Below are 19196 nucleotides of genomic sequence, written 5' to 3' on the forward strand. Positions count from 1 at the left end.
TCTTTTTGTTAACAAAGTACTAAATCGTACAATTGTATTTTTTAAAGTAGACTCTTTCCTCATATTGCCCTTGTTCATCCTTTGTGATGTCAAATTGCCATGTACAGTAGCCCTCAAGGGTATTTAAGTCCGAAAGGGAAAAAGTGTAAAGTAATAGCGTTAAGACTTATGAATATTCCTTAAAGGTTAATTTAATTGTTTTCTCCTCTTTTTTTAAAAAAAAAATTTAATTTGCTGTTTTTTTGTGTGGTTACGTGTGACAAATCATGTGCCGCCACAAAAGACAAAAATACAAGGAGTATTAGGTGTTGAAACAAGGAAAATCAAGCAACCTATAAATGAATTTTTGCTTAAATAAACGAAAAAAAAAAAAAAAAAAGAGTGAGAATGTTCTTCCACTTGCTTAATCAGCTTGCCAAACACAGCGCATCAAGAGGGAGAAATCATCATATTAATAAGTTTAGGTCTAACATTTTTCACAAGTTTTTTAAATAATTGATATAATTTATTGTAATTAATGTCTAAAAGTTTCGTAAAAAAAAAAAAAAAAAAGTCTAAAAGTCATGATAGTAATAGATTCATTTAAAATTAAGTTGCTAACATTGCACATTAGCTTCTTAGAAAGTAAAATAATAATAATAATGAAAAAAAAAAAAAAAAAAAAAAAACACTATCATTTGCATTGCTCATATCTAATAGCCACTCTCTAATTTTAGATAGGTGGACCCCCGCTTATCCGTACAAAACTCAACACGATTGGAGTGTATGATATACGTGCGATAGATTGAGAGTGGGGATTACACAAGGCAAGCACCTTTTTTTTTTTGGTAAAACACAAAAATTCTTTTGTTCTCCGCAGAAGAACATGCATGATTAAATTTACTATGGATTTGCTATTATAAAAATAAATAAATAAAAAAAGAAAAAAAAAGTGTTTTGTTTACCCAAAAAAAAGAAAAAAGAAAATAATGGGTATTTTGTTTTTTCAAAATTACAAAAAGTACCCCTATAGTGTCTCCCAGGCTCCATAAAAGTAGCCACAACCCTCCCCATAATCTTTCATCCCCAAAAACTCTCTCACACGCTCTCTTTCCTCTTTCTCAGTTTGTTTTGTAGTTTTAGTGAAAAATGGCTGTAATGAATGTGAATGTGGTGTGCATTGTCTCTCTTATCTCATTAATGTGGATGGCTGAAGCTAGAATCCCTGGGGTTTACAGTGGGGGTGCATGGCAAAGTGCTCATGCTACCTTCTATGGAGGATCTGATGCCTCTGGCACTATGGGTTCGTTAATTAACCGCCTTCTTTATTCGTTCATTTCCATTCTGTAAAAATCACAACCTTCTGAACAAAATGTGAACCATTTTCACTACATTATTTCATATTCTAGCAAACACATAACAGAGTCCCCTGTTTTTCTACTCTGTTTTGACCAATCAGCACTATTTTTATCTTACATTGGGGCTTGTTCTGTTTCTGGGGTGGGCATGCAAAGTTCACATTTTGCTTTTTAGTTCTTGCATTTTTTTTTCTTTTTAATTTACAAATAATACTACTAGAAAATCGACGTAGAAATACTGAAATATACATTATTGCCTGCTTTATCAGGGAAACATTGAGGACCCACTTGGAAAATTAGTATTAAATTGTAAAATGTTTAGTCATTTTCAGCATACTCAACTCAATTGCAACATTATTAATGTTACTAAAAATACTTTCTTTGAGGTAAAATTTTCTTAATCCAATTAACAAGTGTGTGTACCTATCAATGTGACTCTGTACTGTAGGTGGGGCATGTGGATATGGGAACCTGTACAGCCAAGGGTATGGAGTGAACACTGCAGCACTAAGCACAGCACTGTTCAACAATGGGCTGAGCTGTGGAGCGTGCTTTGAGATAAAGTGTGCAAATGACCCAAACTGGTGCCACTCAGGAAGCCCATCAATCCTTATTACAGCCACTAACTTTTGCCCACCAAACTATGCACTCCCAAACGACAATGGTGGGTGGTGTAACCCTCCTCGTCCTCACTTTGACCTTGCCATGCCTATGTTCCTCAAGATTGCCGAATACCGTGCCGGAATTGTCCCTGTTTCCTTCCGCCGGTTAGTTTTTTTTTTACTTTTCACTTCATTTTAAGTTTTTTAACTCTTGAAATTTTTTTTTTTTGACTAATTTTTTTTTGTTTATAACCTTTTGGTAACTAAGTTTGAGTAAGGTATTTTAAGTGTTTTTGATATATGTAAAGGTGAAAAAGTGTGTTGAAATGTGTGTAAGTGTGTTTAAAATGTGAAAAATATGTGTTGAGTAACGTTACCAAACTGACAAAGTTTCACTTTTTTTTTTTTTTTTTTTTTTTTTTTTAAGCTAGCCCAAAAAACATGAATTTTAAAATTTAGGCTAGAGGGGATTGCTTTGAGAAGTAAAAATTATATTTTATATTAAGTGGTTGTAAATGTTTTATATATAAAAATATTAATTTATTTCTTATGTCATATATGACATAAAAATGTGATCATGCAAACTCGTGCCTAACTATCATTAACAACCTTATTAATGAGTGATAAAAGCGTAATATAACTTCCAATATATGTATTATTCATTGCCGTGACATGCAAGGCTAGCGAGTCAATTTTGTTTTTGTTTTTGTTTTTTTTTTTTTTTTTTTTTTTTGCTTTCCCTAACTAATCCCATATGTTCCACTTTGTTGAATTGTCTTTAAAAGCGAAAAAGGCTGTTCATTTAAGGCTGCCAACTAAAGTGTTAACTACCATCTTCTTTTAGCAGAGTAAAGAGAAGGGCCAATTGAATTGGCCCTTTAATTCTGTATGGTGGTGGATGATGTTATAGTGGCATCTGGGTCAGGCTTCCATGGTCCATAGGGTTGGGTATTGGTAGGATCTTTATTGCTTTTGTCAGATCTTTGATGATGAGCTTTTTGTTCATAAACTTATCTAACAAAATACCTAAAGCGTTTTTCAAATGACCATATCACAAAAACATAAATATATCTAATTATATAGGATAACAGTTCAATAAACACCATATTTTAAGTTTGAAGTAAAAAGTTGATGCGGTGATATTTTAAGTTTGAAGTAAAAAGTGTGGTTTGATATTAATATATCAAGTTTTAAGTAAAAGATTGATGTAATAATTTCTTATTGGATAACGTAAAACATAAATTTTACACATTTTTACCATATTTGGAATCTTTCCAAATATACATATTTGTTTTCTAATTGTGCTCACTTGCTTAGTTCTATAGCCATTTATTTCCATCCGCATTTCCCTCTCAAAAAAAAAAAAAAAAAAAAAAAAAATTCCATCCGCATTGTTTAGCTTATTTGGGCCTTTGGACCCTTTTTGGTCACTTTCGCGGTTTGTTCTTACCTCTTTGGTCCCTAACCTGAAAGATACGGAAAGCTAGTTTGATTATTTCATTTTCCAACTCCTTTTATCTTTTTTAGAGAGTTTTTGACTTATGGTGTTTACTTTCAACTTATGTTTTAATACAAGTTTCCAATTAAATTACTAATTTCTTCTTCAAACTCGTGTAAAATTAATTGTCTATTAACCATGCGATCAATAATTGAGAAACCAATTGAACTTGAACCCGAGGACCACATTTATATTTTAACCTAATTAAGCCTTACTTTCTCATACAACTTCAAACATGTGTTCTTAAGACATGCACCATGCATGGTGACACATGCTAGAGTCATGGGGTGCGAAAATTACTCTTTTGAATAACGAATTGACACATCGATCATCAACTTGTCACAAAATTATGATTTGTCCGAGTTGCTGATGTTGACTGATATTTTAAAATAAATATCAAGGACGAAAACAATAGTCGAATTTGATTCGATATCTCTATGATAGCAAAAAAGAAAAAAGAAAAAAGATAACACAAATACGTTGTCGTTTTATTGACATGATATGGAGCCCACTTTTTAGCACTAGTCTGCCACAACCATCCAAAACATGCCACGTGTCTTTTCCCTTGATTAATGTGCTTGATCTATCCCATGAAGATCTGGACCGTCCATACTTTTATGACCGTAAATCACGGTCCTTGCTCCACGCAAAAGAAACTCTTTTTCTTTTCAAATGACGGAAATGGCCTGACAGTTTATGAATTATTTACGCAGGGTGCCATGCCGCAAGCACGGAGGGATCAGATTCACAATCAACGGCTTCCGTTACTTCAACCTGGTTTTGATCTCCAACGTCGCGGGTGCAGGAGATATCGTGCGCGTGAGCGTGAAAGGCACAAAGACTGGTTGGATGAGCATGAGTCGCAACTGGGGTCAAAACTGGCAGTCAAACGCAGTTTTTGTTGGTCAGTCATTGTCCTTCAGGGTCACAGGCAGTGACAGACGCACCTCTACTTCATGGAACATAGTCCCAGCTAATTGGCAATTCGGTCAAACTTTTACCGGCAAGAATTTTAGGGTCTAATGAAAATTTATATTTTGAGAAAAAAAAAAAAAAAAAAAAGTCAACATTTTAGAATTCCCGCCATAACCTATTTCCAATTTGATCCTTCTTGGCGCCTGCTTCTAGATATTGGTATTTTTTTGACTTGGGGTATTGGGTTATGAGAAAAGTGTTGGACTAAATTAAAGTAAAAGTGTGAAATTGAAGATGGTTTTGGTAGGGGGGGAAAAAGTGAGTCTTTTAAAAAATATATTTTTGACTTTAATTGATGGGGTTTTTTTTTTTTTTTTTTTTTTTTTTTTTTTTTGGTGGGGGCCTGGGGGGTGTGAGTGAGTGAATGGGGTTGTGCAATTGTAATGTAATTGTGTATGTTCAAAAAACAAATGAGAAACTTTGTAGGGGAAAGCTGAAGCGGTTGCACAAGAATGTAGCCCGCAGCTTATGATATTTAGTAATTATATAGGATGATCATAATGTTATTCGAGAAGTGTATTTGTAGTAGTAATTTTTACAGATTTGAATTGGAAAGTATTTTGGTTTGCTACAATGTGCTACTATTGTTACGCAGTTTTTACTTTTTGCTACTTGTGCCATCAATTGTGCTTCCAAGTTGTTGATATGGATATGTTTACACTGCATAGCAAACAAAAGAAAGAGACTGCCTAAGAGAGTTAGAGCATTCACATCACTTATGCTAAAAGTTTTAGCAACAAAAAAAGCTACTTTATCAATTTTAAATAACTATTTTACAACTCATCTAACCTTCTATCTCTTATTTTTCACATAAAAGTTAAATATTATTCATTTATTTATTAATCTCTCTCTCTCTCTCTCTCTCTCTCTCTCGTCTTACCATCAAACAAATACCTAGCCACCACCAATCAAAACACACCCACTAGCCATCACACAAACTAAAACCCATCCACCTGCCACCACTGCAAATCCTAGCCCAAAATCAACCCAACCAAAAAACAACAACCTAATCACTATCATGATCACAACCCAACCACCACCGCCCTGTGGCCATAAGCCAAAATCAAACCAAACACTACCACAAAATCCCACATTTCAAACCCAAACTCAAATCTCCAATCCCTAACAAAATCAACCAATAACCAAACAAACAGGAAAAGAAAGGGATTTAGATAAACATATGAAATCAAAAGAGATAGAGAAGGATAAGAGCTTAGTCCACGAGTCTTGGTGGCGATGGCATTGCTGCATGTCACCATTATCAGTGGTAGCCCTCTCATAAGATTCAGCCATGGGTCTTAGGCCTCTTGGCTAAGTCGAGAGAGAGAGAGAGAGAGAGAGAGAGAGAGAGAGAGAGAGAGAGAGAGAGAGAGAGAGAGAGAGAGAGAGAGAGAGAGAGAGAGAGAGAGAGAGAGAGAGAGAAAATTTTACTTTAGCACCACCAATGTAGCATGATTTTTAGTGTTTTAGCTATTTTAGTACTATCAATATGAATGCTCTAATTAATCTAATTAGTAAAGTCTCTTCTTATCATGTAAGAGATCTATGATCATATCTTGTTTGCACTACAATATATTTTAGGCGAAAAGCCACTTTTAGTCCCTACATTTTCAGGCGATTCTTATTTTAGTCCCTACATTTTATTTTTACCACTTTTAGTCCCAATCTTGAAAAATGCTTCCCATTTTGGTCTTTGCCATTACATTAGAAACGGAGAAAGCTGACGTGACAAACGGCAAAACTAAATAATATTAAATTAATGTCCACGTAGTCTAAATTAATAATAAAAAATGTTTTTTGGCATTAAAAAATGCCACATCAGCATCTAAATTAAAAAAAAAAATTTATTAATTTTAACTAATAAAAAAATTAAAAACAGAATTAAAAACTAAAAATCATATGAATTGAGATCTAAGTGTGTCTTGAACAAGAACAACAAGATTATGAACCCAGATCCAAGAACACAAACCCAGAAATTATAAAAAAAAAAATTGTTCCAACCTATGATTGCCGTAGTGACTGCGACTTGTCGTCTTCGCCGTTGATGATGACAATGATGACTACTATGTTCTCACCTCCTCGTTTCACAAGATCCAGCCATTCAATCTGAATCTACCTCCTCCGATGTATGAAGATTTCGGCATCATTGATGATCTTCAAGCCACCGCTTTGTGTCTCTGATTGTGGATCTAATGGTCAACTTTTTTTTTCTTTTTTACTTTCTATTTTTTCTATCTTATTTTCTTGAGAAAATGATAAAAAAAAATAAAAAAATAAATCGTTCCAATGGTTGAACGTTGAAGAGAAATTGTTTTTTTATTTTATTTTAAATCCTTCTCTGTGTTAGATTTTAACTCCTATGGTGTAGAATAGTAGGGAATTTGAGTTGTTATGTGATTTTGGAGTTTCTTCAACTTTCATGGGTTATGAATTATTTTGTCTCTGTATTGTTGAAGATAATTAGATCTTATTACAAAGCAGTGTATGAGATCTGCCATAGCGACTGCGAAATTGGTGTTTGATTTTAGAAATTATTGGAAGAATTGGAATTAGGGGTTGGTGCCTTGGTGGGTTTTCATGTGGAAGGTGTTAATTTTTTTTTTTTTTTTTTTTTTTTTTTTTTTAATTTTTGGGTTTTTGTTCTTGGATCTGGGTTCATGATCTTGTTGTTCTTGTTCAAGACACACTTAGATCTCAATTCATATGATTTTTAGTTTTTAATTTTTTTTTATTTAGTTAAAATTAATAAATTAATTTTTTTAATTTAGATGCTGACGTGGCATTTTTTAATGCCAAAAAACATTTTTTATTATTAATTTAGGCCACGTGAACATTAATTTAATATTATTTATTCCTGTTGTTTGTTATGTTAGCTTTCTCCATTTATGATGTAACGGTAGGGACCAAAACGGAAAGCATTTTTCAAGATAGGGACTAAAAGAGGTAAAAATAAAATGTAGAGACTAAAATGAGAATCGCCTGAAAATGTAGAGACTAAAAGTGGCTTTTCGCCTATATTTTATTGATATATCGATTTAATGATAAAGATAAAATATCAAGAAAAAGATGTGACATTAAAGAAGAATGTTGTGCAATTTAAATATTAAAGTGGAATTTAATAAAGAAAATATATAAAATTGGAATATTACACTTTCAAATTTTCTTAGTTTCACAATGATGCTTGCTAAGTTAAAAGTTTTGTAGTTCAATTGTTACTTTTTGGTAATTTCATAAAAATGTGTAATATTCCAAATATTTAATTATAAAATAATAACAATTTACATAGAATGGTATGAAAGAAAGGAAGCTTCATTTATAAGAAATATCTAATGAAGAATCCTTATTGATCTAGTAACTGCATCTGCATGGGAAGTCTTTTCAAGGAAGCATATTCTCTATCAAAGCAAACAAATAACTTTGCACCTCTCACATTGATACTTCCATGGATTTAGGTCATTGGGTACGGTGAAGAATTTGGCTTGTCAATAAAACCTGGTGAAATCTTTATTGTTGACTAAAATTTGAAAGGGCGATGGCAGCTCTTTCTCTCGCCCTTCTAAGAAAGAAGAAGGAACCATCGCCTCAATTGTGTCATTAAAAGATGGTCATTTCTCTCTTTCTTGGTGGGAAGATTGTTCTTCCTGTTTTTTTAGTGGGAAACTTCGAAGAATTTTCTCAGATGCTTCCTTTCCATCATTTTTTTTCCCAAATGTAATCATAACCCTAGGAATCATTTTACCATCCGGGAATCAAAGAACTTGGTTATGTAAGGGTGACCCCTTTAGATGAAAAAATGATGGAGAGTCACTTAAATGGTTTAATCATGTGTATGGGAAAATGATTTATTCACTAATGAAAAAGAATACGTTGATTCAAGTTTAAAGGAATGAAAAAGGTAAAGTAAGACAAAATAATTTCACTAGTTAAAAATGATGCATCAATTAATGAGATGATCAAAGTATGCCGCTATATTGGGATTTAAATCTTTGAAAATTCCCATAGTGTAAGTAGGGATAGCCTGAGCAATAGCTTTGATTAGAATTTCCCTACCCGTTTTGGAAATGAATTTCTCCTTTTAGCCAACAACTCTCTTTGTAATTTTCTCCCAAAGGTCTCGAAAAGTGTTAACCTTAGACTTTTCCCCCACCATTGGAAGACCCAAGTACTTCTCACAATTCTTCATAATCCTAGCTCCCATCAATCCCTGAATGGTCATTTTAACCTCTAATCTTGTGTTTCGGCTGAAAAAAACTGTCGTCTTTGCCTATTAATTGCTTGACCTGAAGCTTCCTCATGTCTCCTTAATAATTGAAGGAGATGTTGGCATTCCTCCACAATGGCTTGGCAGAAGATGAAACTGTCATCTACAAAAAGGAGATGATATATACATACCCTGTTTGTGCATGACAATTTTCCATGGAGGCTTTGAGAAGCAACAGCATGTTGATTCCATGTGAATTTTTCCAAATAATTAATTTAATAATTTTATGGCCCTTGCGGTGAGAGACAAACAAATCGTTTTTTGAAGTTACATATAGAGTCTAGGATTATAAAGATTTTGTGAGTATAGATTTATTGTAACTATTTCTTTCTTCTAGGGGAATTTTTCAACAAGTTTGGTTACCCCTAAAGTAGTGTCGCTTTTCTTTTTCTCTTAAAGAGCTCTTCAAAAGTTTTTCACTTTGTCACCAAATTCTTGGGCACTTTTTATTGCTTTTATATCTTTATTACTTTTGGATCATGGTGATTACTGTGGAATATTAATTGGCTACAGTATTATCTATATGAGTAATGCTGTAGTCACAAATTATTTTATAACATTTTTACGAACTATAGATGTGACAAATTCTTACTAGTTCTAATTTGGATCCACCACTAACATCACATTTTTACTTATCAATAGTTATTTAAAAATATTAAAATTATATCAACAATTTATAAAAATGTTATAAAATAATTTGTGTTTGTAACATTACTCTTATCTATAATGTTAACTCTGAGCATAAAACAATTAATCTAATAACTAAAACTCTGGGGATTTCAATCAAATTTTTTGCCTCGGTTAGAATTACATATATATATATATATATATATATATATATGAAGCCAACCCTAACATACAAGGTACTAGGTAATGAGTTCTCTTCAACTATCAATTTATATTAAAGGTATATTATCTTTTAAACTTTGTCAATAATTTTTATTTTATATTTTCCAAATTTAGAAACTCTATATTTTATTATTTTGTGTTATTGAATTATAGACACGTATTATTTATCCTAAGGAAAATGGATTAGTATCATTAGATTATGTGAATATACTCACAAATTAATCTAATTATTTATTTATGTTATATTAGTTTAATACAACTAAATTACTCATAAAAGGATTAGGTTAGTATAACTAATTGTGTATTGTAGTATATAAATTATGAAGATATAATCACATGTCTAATATTTTATTATTTTATACATTTAGGGTTAGTTTTATAATAAATAAATAAATATATATATATATATATATATTTATATATATATATTTATATAAAAGCATTAATTAAACTTTAACTTTCAATATATCTGAAATAACCTTGAGGTTATGGTAAAGGTAATTATAATTATTTTATTTTTGCGCATTTAATTGTTCTTTCAGACTCCGGCTTTTTTCTTTCCCTCCTTTTTTTCCCTTCTTTTCTACTATTTACTTGACCCAGATTTAGGAGAAAAGTATATTTACTTTAATTTGGCCTTTTAATCTTCTCAAAATGTTTCTATTTGAGAATGACCAAAATATCTTATTGTCTAATAAAAAATATGGGATTTGAATCCTATCTATACAAAAAAATCAATTTGTATTTTAACTTAATAATAAAGAATAATTATCATAGAGCAGACACCAAATCTAATACTCAACTAAAAGGACGGAAATAAATGGCTAGTCATAAGAGGAAATGAGTCGCATCAACACAATTGCACTTAACCAAACTTGCACATGGGTGGGGTTGTGTTGTTGATGCCTCTGCTCACATGTGGTGCTAAGGCTTCTCCTTCCGAATTTTGTTTGTTCACAAATTTGGACAAAATCTTTGGATTCCTACTGCTCGAAAAAGTCAAAAACAAAGTAGGGCTTTGGATGCCTTATGCAACTTCCCTCTCTCCTCTTGCTTCTCAATCTTGAGTTGAGTGTGAAAATTCCTTTCACATGAGAGAGATCCTTGTGAGTTGTCCTTATTATTATATTAATATGGCTACACAGATTAATCTCCTATGGGACCCGATATAGTGCATTATAGATTTCGTTTTTTTATTTCTTTATTTAATTATTAATTTTTTTATTTCTATTTTCTTTGCTTTAAGCGACTTGAAAGACTAAGGGTTTAAAAAAAATGGAAATAAATTATCAATAATGATACCTTTTGAATTTCTAAGTTTTTAATTACATAAGTTGTTTTAAATTCATTTAATTAATTATTTTTATGTACTTCTATTGAAAATTATTGATAAAGATTATTTATATAAGTTAAGAACCTTGTAATTTAATGGTATTGTGTCAACTCTCCTTTAGAAGGAGAATGAGAAGTAGAGTTTGAATCCTCCCTCTTTATTGTTGTAACCAAAAAAAAAAAATCTCATATAAGAATTTTTAGAGGCCATAAAGTAGAGAAATATGTGGATATTTGAAGTCACATATTTATTCTATGAAAAATGTTACATTTATAATATTTTCGTAATACTTTTAACAAAATATTGTAGATACAACATTTTTGACAAAGTTTAGTTACAAAATTGGTTGTAGTCTAAGGCTATAATCTTACTCAATATCTTTTTTTTTTTAAGTGAATTTTGACAAATTCACCATTAGGTTACATTTACTTTTTATATCCTCCATACTTGCAAAATTTCTAGAAAATTAAAGATCAATAGTTATGTCATCAATATATTGTTTAAATTGTAAGTTTTTGTAGTATAAAATTATACATAAAATATAAGCTTATAGATCATATAGTGATTGATACAAAATTTGATATGTGTATAAAGAACGTAAATAACATGCAATTCAACCATTAAATTTTCAAAATATATAATAATATTTATTTTATTGAATAATGATCAATTTTGTAATTAAAATTTGTCCCTTATGCCCCTTCTATGGCTAAATTACGTTAATGATCTGAAAGCAACGGATAGAAATAGTTCTATACTTTTACCCTCATTTGTGTTCTTATTTGGGGGCTATACGGCTTTTATATGGCTCGTTGTACCTAAGGCCGAATATGGGTCTGAATGTTTCGAAGTTGCAAACTTTGGACTTTTAAGTGTAACTTGAAAGAGCTGCCCATTAGAGAGTAGGCCTCTCTGTTTTACTTTTGTGGCTGCTTGATTAGTGGGTCAAAAAAAGTGGTGTATGCAGCCCAATAATGACTTCTATTTAGTTCAACACACATATAACAAAAAGGATTTATACCTCCAGCTTCCATCATTGTTGAAGGAGATTGCAATTTGCAAGCAATGTATAGATGCACTGTTAGAGCAAAATCACAGCACAAGATAAGAATTAGCTCCTGTAGTGAATGATAGTACAATCTTGAAGGCTGGTTTTGAGTAGAGGTGTCAAATGGGTGCATTTAGTTTGGATACATAAAACTAATTTACTTATTATAACCCATTTAACTAATTACTTCTATTCCAAACTCAACCCAACCCATCCAATTACTCAATAATCAAAATTACCAAAATACTCCTAAAGCTTGAAAATAACCAAAATACCCCTAAAACCCTTTAAAATGGCCAAAATACCCAAAAACTATAAAATTACCAAAATATCCCTATAATAATATAACCTAGAAAATGACAAAAATATCCCTGAATTTAAAAAATGAACAAAATACTTTCAAAACCTAAAAAATGACCAAAATACCCTTGAAACCTAAAAATGACTAAAATATCCCGAAACCTAAAAAACGACCGAAATATTCCTAAAACTTAAAAATGATCAAAATACGCCCCAGAACCTATAAAATCAAATGACAGAAATACCTTTAAGACCACCAAAATAACCAAAATACCTCCAAAACCAACAAAATTACCGAAATACCCTCGAGACCTCCAAAATTAACAAAATACCTCTGAAACCTAAAAAATAACCAAAAATACCTTTGAATCCTAAAAAGTTACCGAAATACTTCCAAGACCTCCAAAATAACCAAAATGCTCCTAAACCTAGCTTATTCATGACAAAGAGATGCAAAAATGATGGCACACTTTTCTTTTATTTATTTATTTACTTTTTGATAACAATTGATCTCTTGAAATAGAATTATTATTTCCTTTTGTGGTAACACTTTACTCGTTTGTAATGGTAAGTCAATTGAAATATAATTAAAGCTCCATTTCTTTTCTTTCTTTAAATATGAAAAGATAGAAAATCTTTTGCAATTGAAATAGATTAACACAAAGAATGCAAATATTTCAGTGAAGAGGAAAGAGACAAAAAGATGGCTTCGCATAATTGTACGTAACCATGACTTTTTTTTTCTTTTTTTTTTGAAGGATTGAAGCTATTTATATTAATATTTCTATAAACATGTAAGTTTAATTCTATGCATTTGTCATTTTCATGAATGGCATCAAGCCAAATTGTAAGGAGTGCTTTTGACAGCATTTTTCAGTTTTGGTTTTAAATTGATTTAATATTGTAAGATGGCATTGGAGCACTAATTAATTAGATAATATTATCAAGTTGCTAACAATCAGCTACAAGAAGATACACAATTCTTATTAATTGATAAAACTATACAATTTACAGTATAATGAAACACTAATCAAGAAAATATCCTAATCAAAATATTAATTATCTTGATTTTTTTAGTTGTTTTTCTTTTTTCGTATACAACAATCACCTTCCACTCTCTTCTTTTATCTTTTGAATAAGTGTTGAGGTCCAAAATTTCACAAGAAAGCCCATTCCATGAAAAATAAAGAAGGCCCAATTCAAGCAGCAAGAAAAATCCACATCAAGGCCCTATGTATGTTCAGATTTCCTGCAAAAAGGCCATTAAAAAATCCAGCAAAATCCAATGAAAGAATTGGGTTGGGATATCTAGAGACTGCCAGAGGCTCGGGATCCATGGGACATGTAGCACAGCTAACGTGGGATTGAGACAGCTCAAGAGGGGTACCACCAAATACAAGAAACGAAAAACAGATATGTCCTTCTCAAGCACCCAGTGGTGCAACAAAGAACCAGAGAGCTTGGAGAGTGACAATTCATGAACAAAAGGCTAGTACCTCGGGGAACCCAGAATGAAGAATTATAAAGGGAAGTGGCTAGGAAAACCTTTAACTCAACTGAAATGGATTCCGTTCACTTGGGAAAAATGACAGCAAGAAAAGACAACCAAAAGTTAAGTCTGAAAAGTAAGAAGCCTTGAAAGAAGAGAGATTGAAGGTTAGTTGCCCAAGGATGCCCTAGAATGGAAAGTCAGAAAGTGAGTTTTAGAGAAACAACATTAAAAGATGAAAAATATCAAAAACAGGGAAAGAACCAGCCATTAAAGTGGCTGACATAACAGGGGCTTTGGTACCCAGGAAGCCAAGGAGGGAGAATTAGTGGTATCCGAACCTTAGAATGACACTATAAAAGGAGAAGATAGCCAGCATTGAAAGGGGGATTCAGCAATAGGGAATCAGAACAAGAATCGTTGAGAAAACTCTATCAAAAACTCAAAGAAAGTAGAAAACAGCGTCCGGTATCCCAGAAACAGTCACTATAGAACATACTTGGGTTCAAAGGGATTCAAACTTTGCAAATCTTAGAGACTTAGATAGCCATCTAAATCTGTAATTTTTGAGCTTATTTGGACCTTGTAACACGTCTTAGTGAGCACATTGTAATCCACAATTAAGAAAAATAATGAAATATCTCATATTGATTTGAGAATCTCTAACAATTATTTCGCGTATTTCTTCATTACATTGTTTTCCTTTATTGTTTCTTGCTGCTCAATACATATATTCTTACTTGTTAGTTTTTCCTTTTACTCAGCTAAAACATGGACACATCAGATATCACTCTCTCTCACAAAAACCATTCTCACCTAACTATCTTGGAAGGCAATGCCTAAGCAAAGACACTTGGACTTGAGTTCCAAATCCCATAAGTTTTGTGTAAAGGCATTAAGTCTGTGAGAATTGGGGCCAGGATCCTTGTAGCTGAATCATTCTTATGAAATTCATTTACATATATGTATATGTATTAAAATGTATATCCTAATCTAAGAAACTAACAATTATTTGAAGATATGTGTATTGTATAGTGTGTTTTTTATGTAGGACCTATAGAGAAATATTCATCTTTCTCTTCTAGATTGGATTTAATACGTAAAAAAAGAGAACGACTCATTTGAAACCTCCTTCGAAATATGTTAAGATGATATACTGGTGATTCTGCAAAATAGTCTTGAAAAAGTCTTTGGTGACCTTGCCCATGATCAGGTTGGATGAAACTATGGCGTGGAATAGAACCTCGATGTGCTATTGACGCCCTCTCTTTTTCTAATCGTTCTTCTTCCAATGCAAGAAATGCAATTATCTCAAAATCATCATCAAAATCCGAGTCATTTAGAAGCATATTATGTGCATAATTTGTATTACTACCCATGGAACAAATTTCCCAAGTTGCTGCCACTAAAAACACACACAATCATTGCAGCATGTGTTAATAATTCACATATTGATACTGTAAGAAACCCCTCAAACAGATTTCACAACATGAAAAAATTAAAACAAACGCACTCAGGCAGATTTCACACCCTGCAGAAAACCCCTCAAGCAGATCATATATTGAGCTCAAAAATCCATAACACATGTAGAAACCAATGGTAAATTAGGTCTTGGTATCACTTATTTATTGGCTCAAGTACTTAATGGTTAAGCTTTCTCTAATTGAAACTTTGGACCATTATTTCCTCAAAATTTATTCCCTACTGTCAGTGTCTTGTAAATTCTTTATTACCTTATTGCTTTGGTGCAATGCAATTATCCTTCCACTATAAAGTCAGTGTCCCTCTTATAGGTAAAGGAAAAGAAATATTAAGCTTATCTAAGACCCAACATAAAGAAGTGTTTATAAACTACAATGCTGAAGCATCTCGCATCAAAATTTCAAAAATATTTCCATTGTTCAAACTAATGTCAGGTATCCACCAAGAATCAAAAATAGGGGAAACAATAAATTATAGAACATACACAAATATGAAAAGATTAAAATAAGAAAATCACTCTAAGAAGCATACCCCACATGTAAGCAAATATCTCAAGAAACCAGAATTCAAAGCTACAACCACTTTGAATTAAAACCATCAACAAATGCCAAAGTTAAACATAGGATGTCCAGATTATCAATCCAATCGATCAAGAAGAATGTATCTTATGTAGTAATATGTTAGGTATCTCTATTGTGTAAGTGTATTTGGGTCCAAGTATGTGTGTGTGTGCTAGTGTAGGGGTGTGCATGTACTGATGTAGGGGTGTGCGTGTACTAATGATGAGCTGTGCATGTATTGCTGCAAGGCTGTGCATGTGAGTGTGCGTGTACTGATAAAAATAGAGCATTAGAAAAATACTTTGTTGCCCGTGTATTAAACATACCAGTTCTTAAACAAAAGCTTTCCATGTCAATTCTTAAACATACCCATGTCTTCTCTATCGATCAGTTGGTGTGCAATAGAGATGAGACCCAAATTTCTATTAGAAAATAAGAAACTCTAAAGGAATCAAATTAGTTTGTCGACTCTAATAATATTAATTAAATAGAAAAAAATAGAGAAAAGATCAAGAAACAAAGTAAAAGACAAACAGAGAGAAAAGAACCAAAAACCCAAAACCTAAACCTAGATAGTGGTGAAAACAATAGAAAATCATTCAAAACCACCAAATCATCAACTCATACGATAAACTAATAAATTCAAACATGACAAAAACCATATTAAATCAAAATTTTGGGTACCGATATTCAAGGTTGAACCAATGTTTTTAGAACTCCATTCTTCGTCACAGGTGGTTGAGCAAACTTCGATTGAAAGACACGATGTGATTTCTTTTGTGAAAGACACGGTGCGAGTTTTTTGTGAGAGAGAGTAACGGCAAGGGTTGATTTTGTGAGAGAGGAGTTTTTGAAGAGAGAGAGCTATGTTGATGTATTCTGAAGAGAAATCAAGAGCACAATAGAGAGAAGGAAAAATATTTGGATGAGAGAGAAAGAATAGTAAATTAATATCACTGGGCAATTTTTTAAGATAAAATAAGGGTATGGAGTTGCTACAATGTTTTCTAAATCTAGATAAGCACTGTAGCAACTTCAAAAAATATTTAGAAAATTTTTGTGCTTAGAGAATTTGTTGGAGTGTGAATAGTGGGCTTTTCTCTCCAAAAAATAGATATAGAGCATCTATTGGAGATGCTTTTATTATAGCAAATCTATGTTTATTTAGATGTTCATTTATATGAATCCTCTTCAAGCTTTTCTTGCTTACTCAATTCCTATTGATGTAAATAGTGAAGATTAGAATCCTATAGAAACCAAGTTTATTGTTTCAGTTTGAGACCAACATAATTTAATTATACTTTTTATGCAAAGCTTGAGACCAACATACATTTAGGAAAAGTTTTCCCATGTATAGCACGGGTTTTCAACTAGTTACACATAAGTGCAGGTCAAAATCTAAGTTGTCAAACAAAGAGTTTCTGATGTAGCGTAGGCGTGTAGAAGCAGAATCTATAACACACAATTACTACAACTCTTCCACGAAACTTAAGTTCCACAAGAACACTAGGCTAGTAGGCAAAATAATAGAGAAAACATCTCTAACAAACTTTTATTAATCAACGCATAACATCAATAATCAACCCCTCTATAAAGAATATTTATAGAAATAGAATTTCTCCTACTCCTTTTAGGAAAAGAAATAATAAACCTATTTCTACTTGAGAAAGGAAAAACAATTTAACTAGGAAAAGAAAAACAATTAAAATCCCAATTCAACTAGGAAAAGGATTTTAATTCAAAATACTAGAGTAAATAAATCCTAATTCAAATAGGAAAAGGAAAATAATAAAAACTCTTTGTTCTTCATAACGTGATTTGCATCAATTTCTATGTTTAAAGATTAAACAAAATTTCTCATGCATTGGGCATCTAAACGAAGGTTGAAAATCTTTTGAACAGCTTGCTTCAAATAAAATTTGAATCCCAAACCATTTGGCTCCTAATCTACTATAACATCACCTTCTTTTCTTTACCTCTATCTTTACAATATCATCACCACTAGCCACAATCCAATTGGATATTTGAATGAGCGCATTGGTTATTGTAAATAAATAAAATAAATAAATAAAAAAACAAACAAACAAACAAATTGGAGCATAAATGGATAAGTCTAAGTTATTTAAAGTGTTTTGACAACTCATATTGTGATTTGATTGTGTAATTTTTTAATAATGATAGCATTGCTAGGTCACTTAAAAAATGAAATATCATTATTTCATTAAACACATAGACAATGAACTAATAGACATTAACATAGGGACCAATAACATTCACTTTTTAAACTTTTGGGACTAATAGCGCTCATTTGAAATTTTAGGGACCAAAAACACATGGTAAGTAAACTTTCGGAACCAACAATGAAATAACTTTCATGTGCCTCAAAAAGTTAAGAAACACGTGGTTTTTATTATTATTATTTACATTATATTTCTCACGGGGTGCTTCCATAGTGGATTGTTTTTACTTCTTGTATTTAGCTATCCAAAGAGTTACCCTGAGAATTGAGAATAATATGATATTCATGGCAGCTAAGCTTGTACAATTTTTTTACCATCTTAAGATAAATAAAATCATAAATTTTGAAACTTGGATAAAGGAAGAGAGTGGATATTTTATGCTCTTCTTAGTAATACAAAGGACACACAAATATTCCTTGTAATACCTTATGCTCTTTATTCTCTCAAAATCATCTTATTGACTTGATCTTCGGAGGATTTACTAACTTGAGTTTTAGACTTAAGATCATCTATTTGAAGGATCCACTTCTGTCGTCCATACCACCTTTGGACTAAGGGACTGATGATTTTTGGCATTATCACAAGATATAGAAAATTAACATCCATAGACTTCACCAAATTTGCCACTTTTTCCCCTAATATTTGGTTCTTAAGTTGAACCAATTCAGATTTCATTTTCCAAATTGGGTGATGTTTTTGTTTGGTGCATCTGTGTACTGGACACAATACAATCCAAGCACATGTCCAATGCACAAATGCACCAAATAAAAGTCGTATCCTTCCTGACCAGCCAACATTCAGAACACTTGTGTTAGTGATTGTATAATAGAAAAAAATACCACATTTTAGCCAATCAAACCAAAAATTCACACATCAATCCATGCAAAATTATGGAAAAAATATGGTTCTATAGCAACAATATAAATTTACATTGGTACTATTCATTTTGCATTTATTTTTTTATTATTTCTTTACGTATTCCTAAGATAAGGGAAGATCGTTCCTCCAAAGGGATTTCAAGAACCCGACGGATGAACGCCTCTTGCTCGGTGGTTATATATGGACGACTACAGGCTGAAGAGACAAAAGTGAAGACGTTAAAAAACTAAATGGAGTAATAAAAGGATAAAAAGCTGACGGTTAATCAAAAGCTGTTAAAACCTGAGGGTTTAACTAATGCCCAGGTATTGTCAAAACCATGAGGCATGGTATCCTACTCTTC

The 19196-nt window shown here is 32.0% G+C and overlaps 1 protein-coding gene across 1 annotated transcript; it reads left to right on the forward strand.

The window, feature by feature from the left end:
* Positions 1-1049: 1049 nt before the first annotated feature.
* On the forward strand, positions 1050-4986 carry LOC126729944 (expansin-A4). Its single transcript, XM_050434940.1, has 3 exons — positions 1050-1282; positions 1786-2104; positions 4151-4986. Exons 1-3 carry the CDS (start codon positions 1129-1131, stop codon positions 4458-4460), a joined length of 783 nt encoding a protein of 260 aa, XP_050290897.1. The 5' UTR covers positions 1050-1128; the 3' UTR covers positions 4461-4986.
* Positions 4987-19196: the final 14210 nt, after the last annotated feature.

This window comes from Quercus robur, chromosome 1, assembly GCF_932294415.1.
Source record: "Quercus robur chromosome 1, dhQueRobu3.1, whole genome shotgun sequence".
Lineage (NCBI taxonomy): Eukaryota > Viridiplantae > Streptophyta > Magnoliopsida > Fagales > Fagaceae > Quercus > Quercus robur.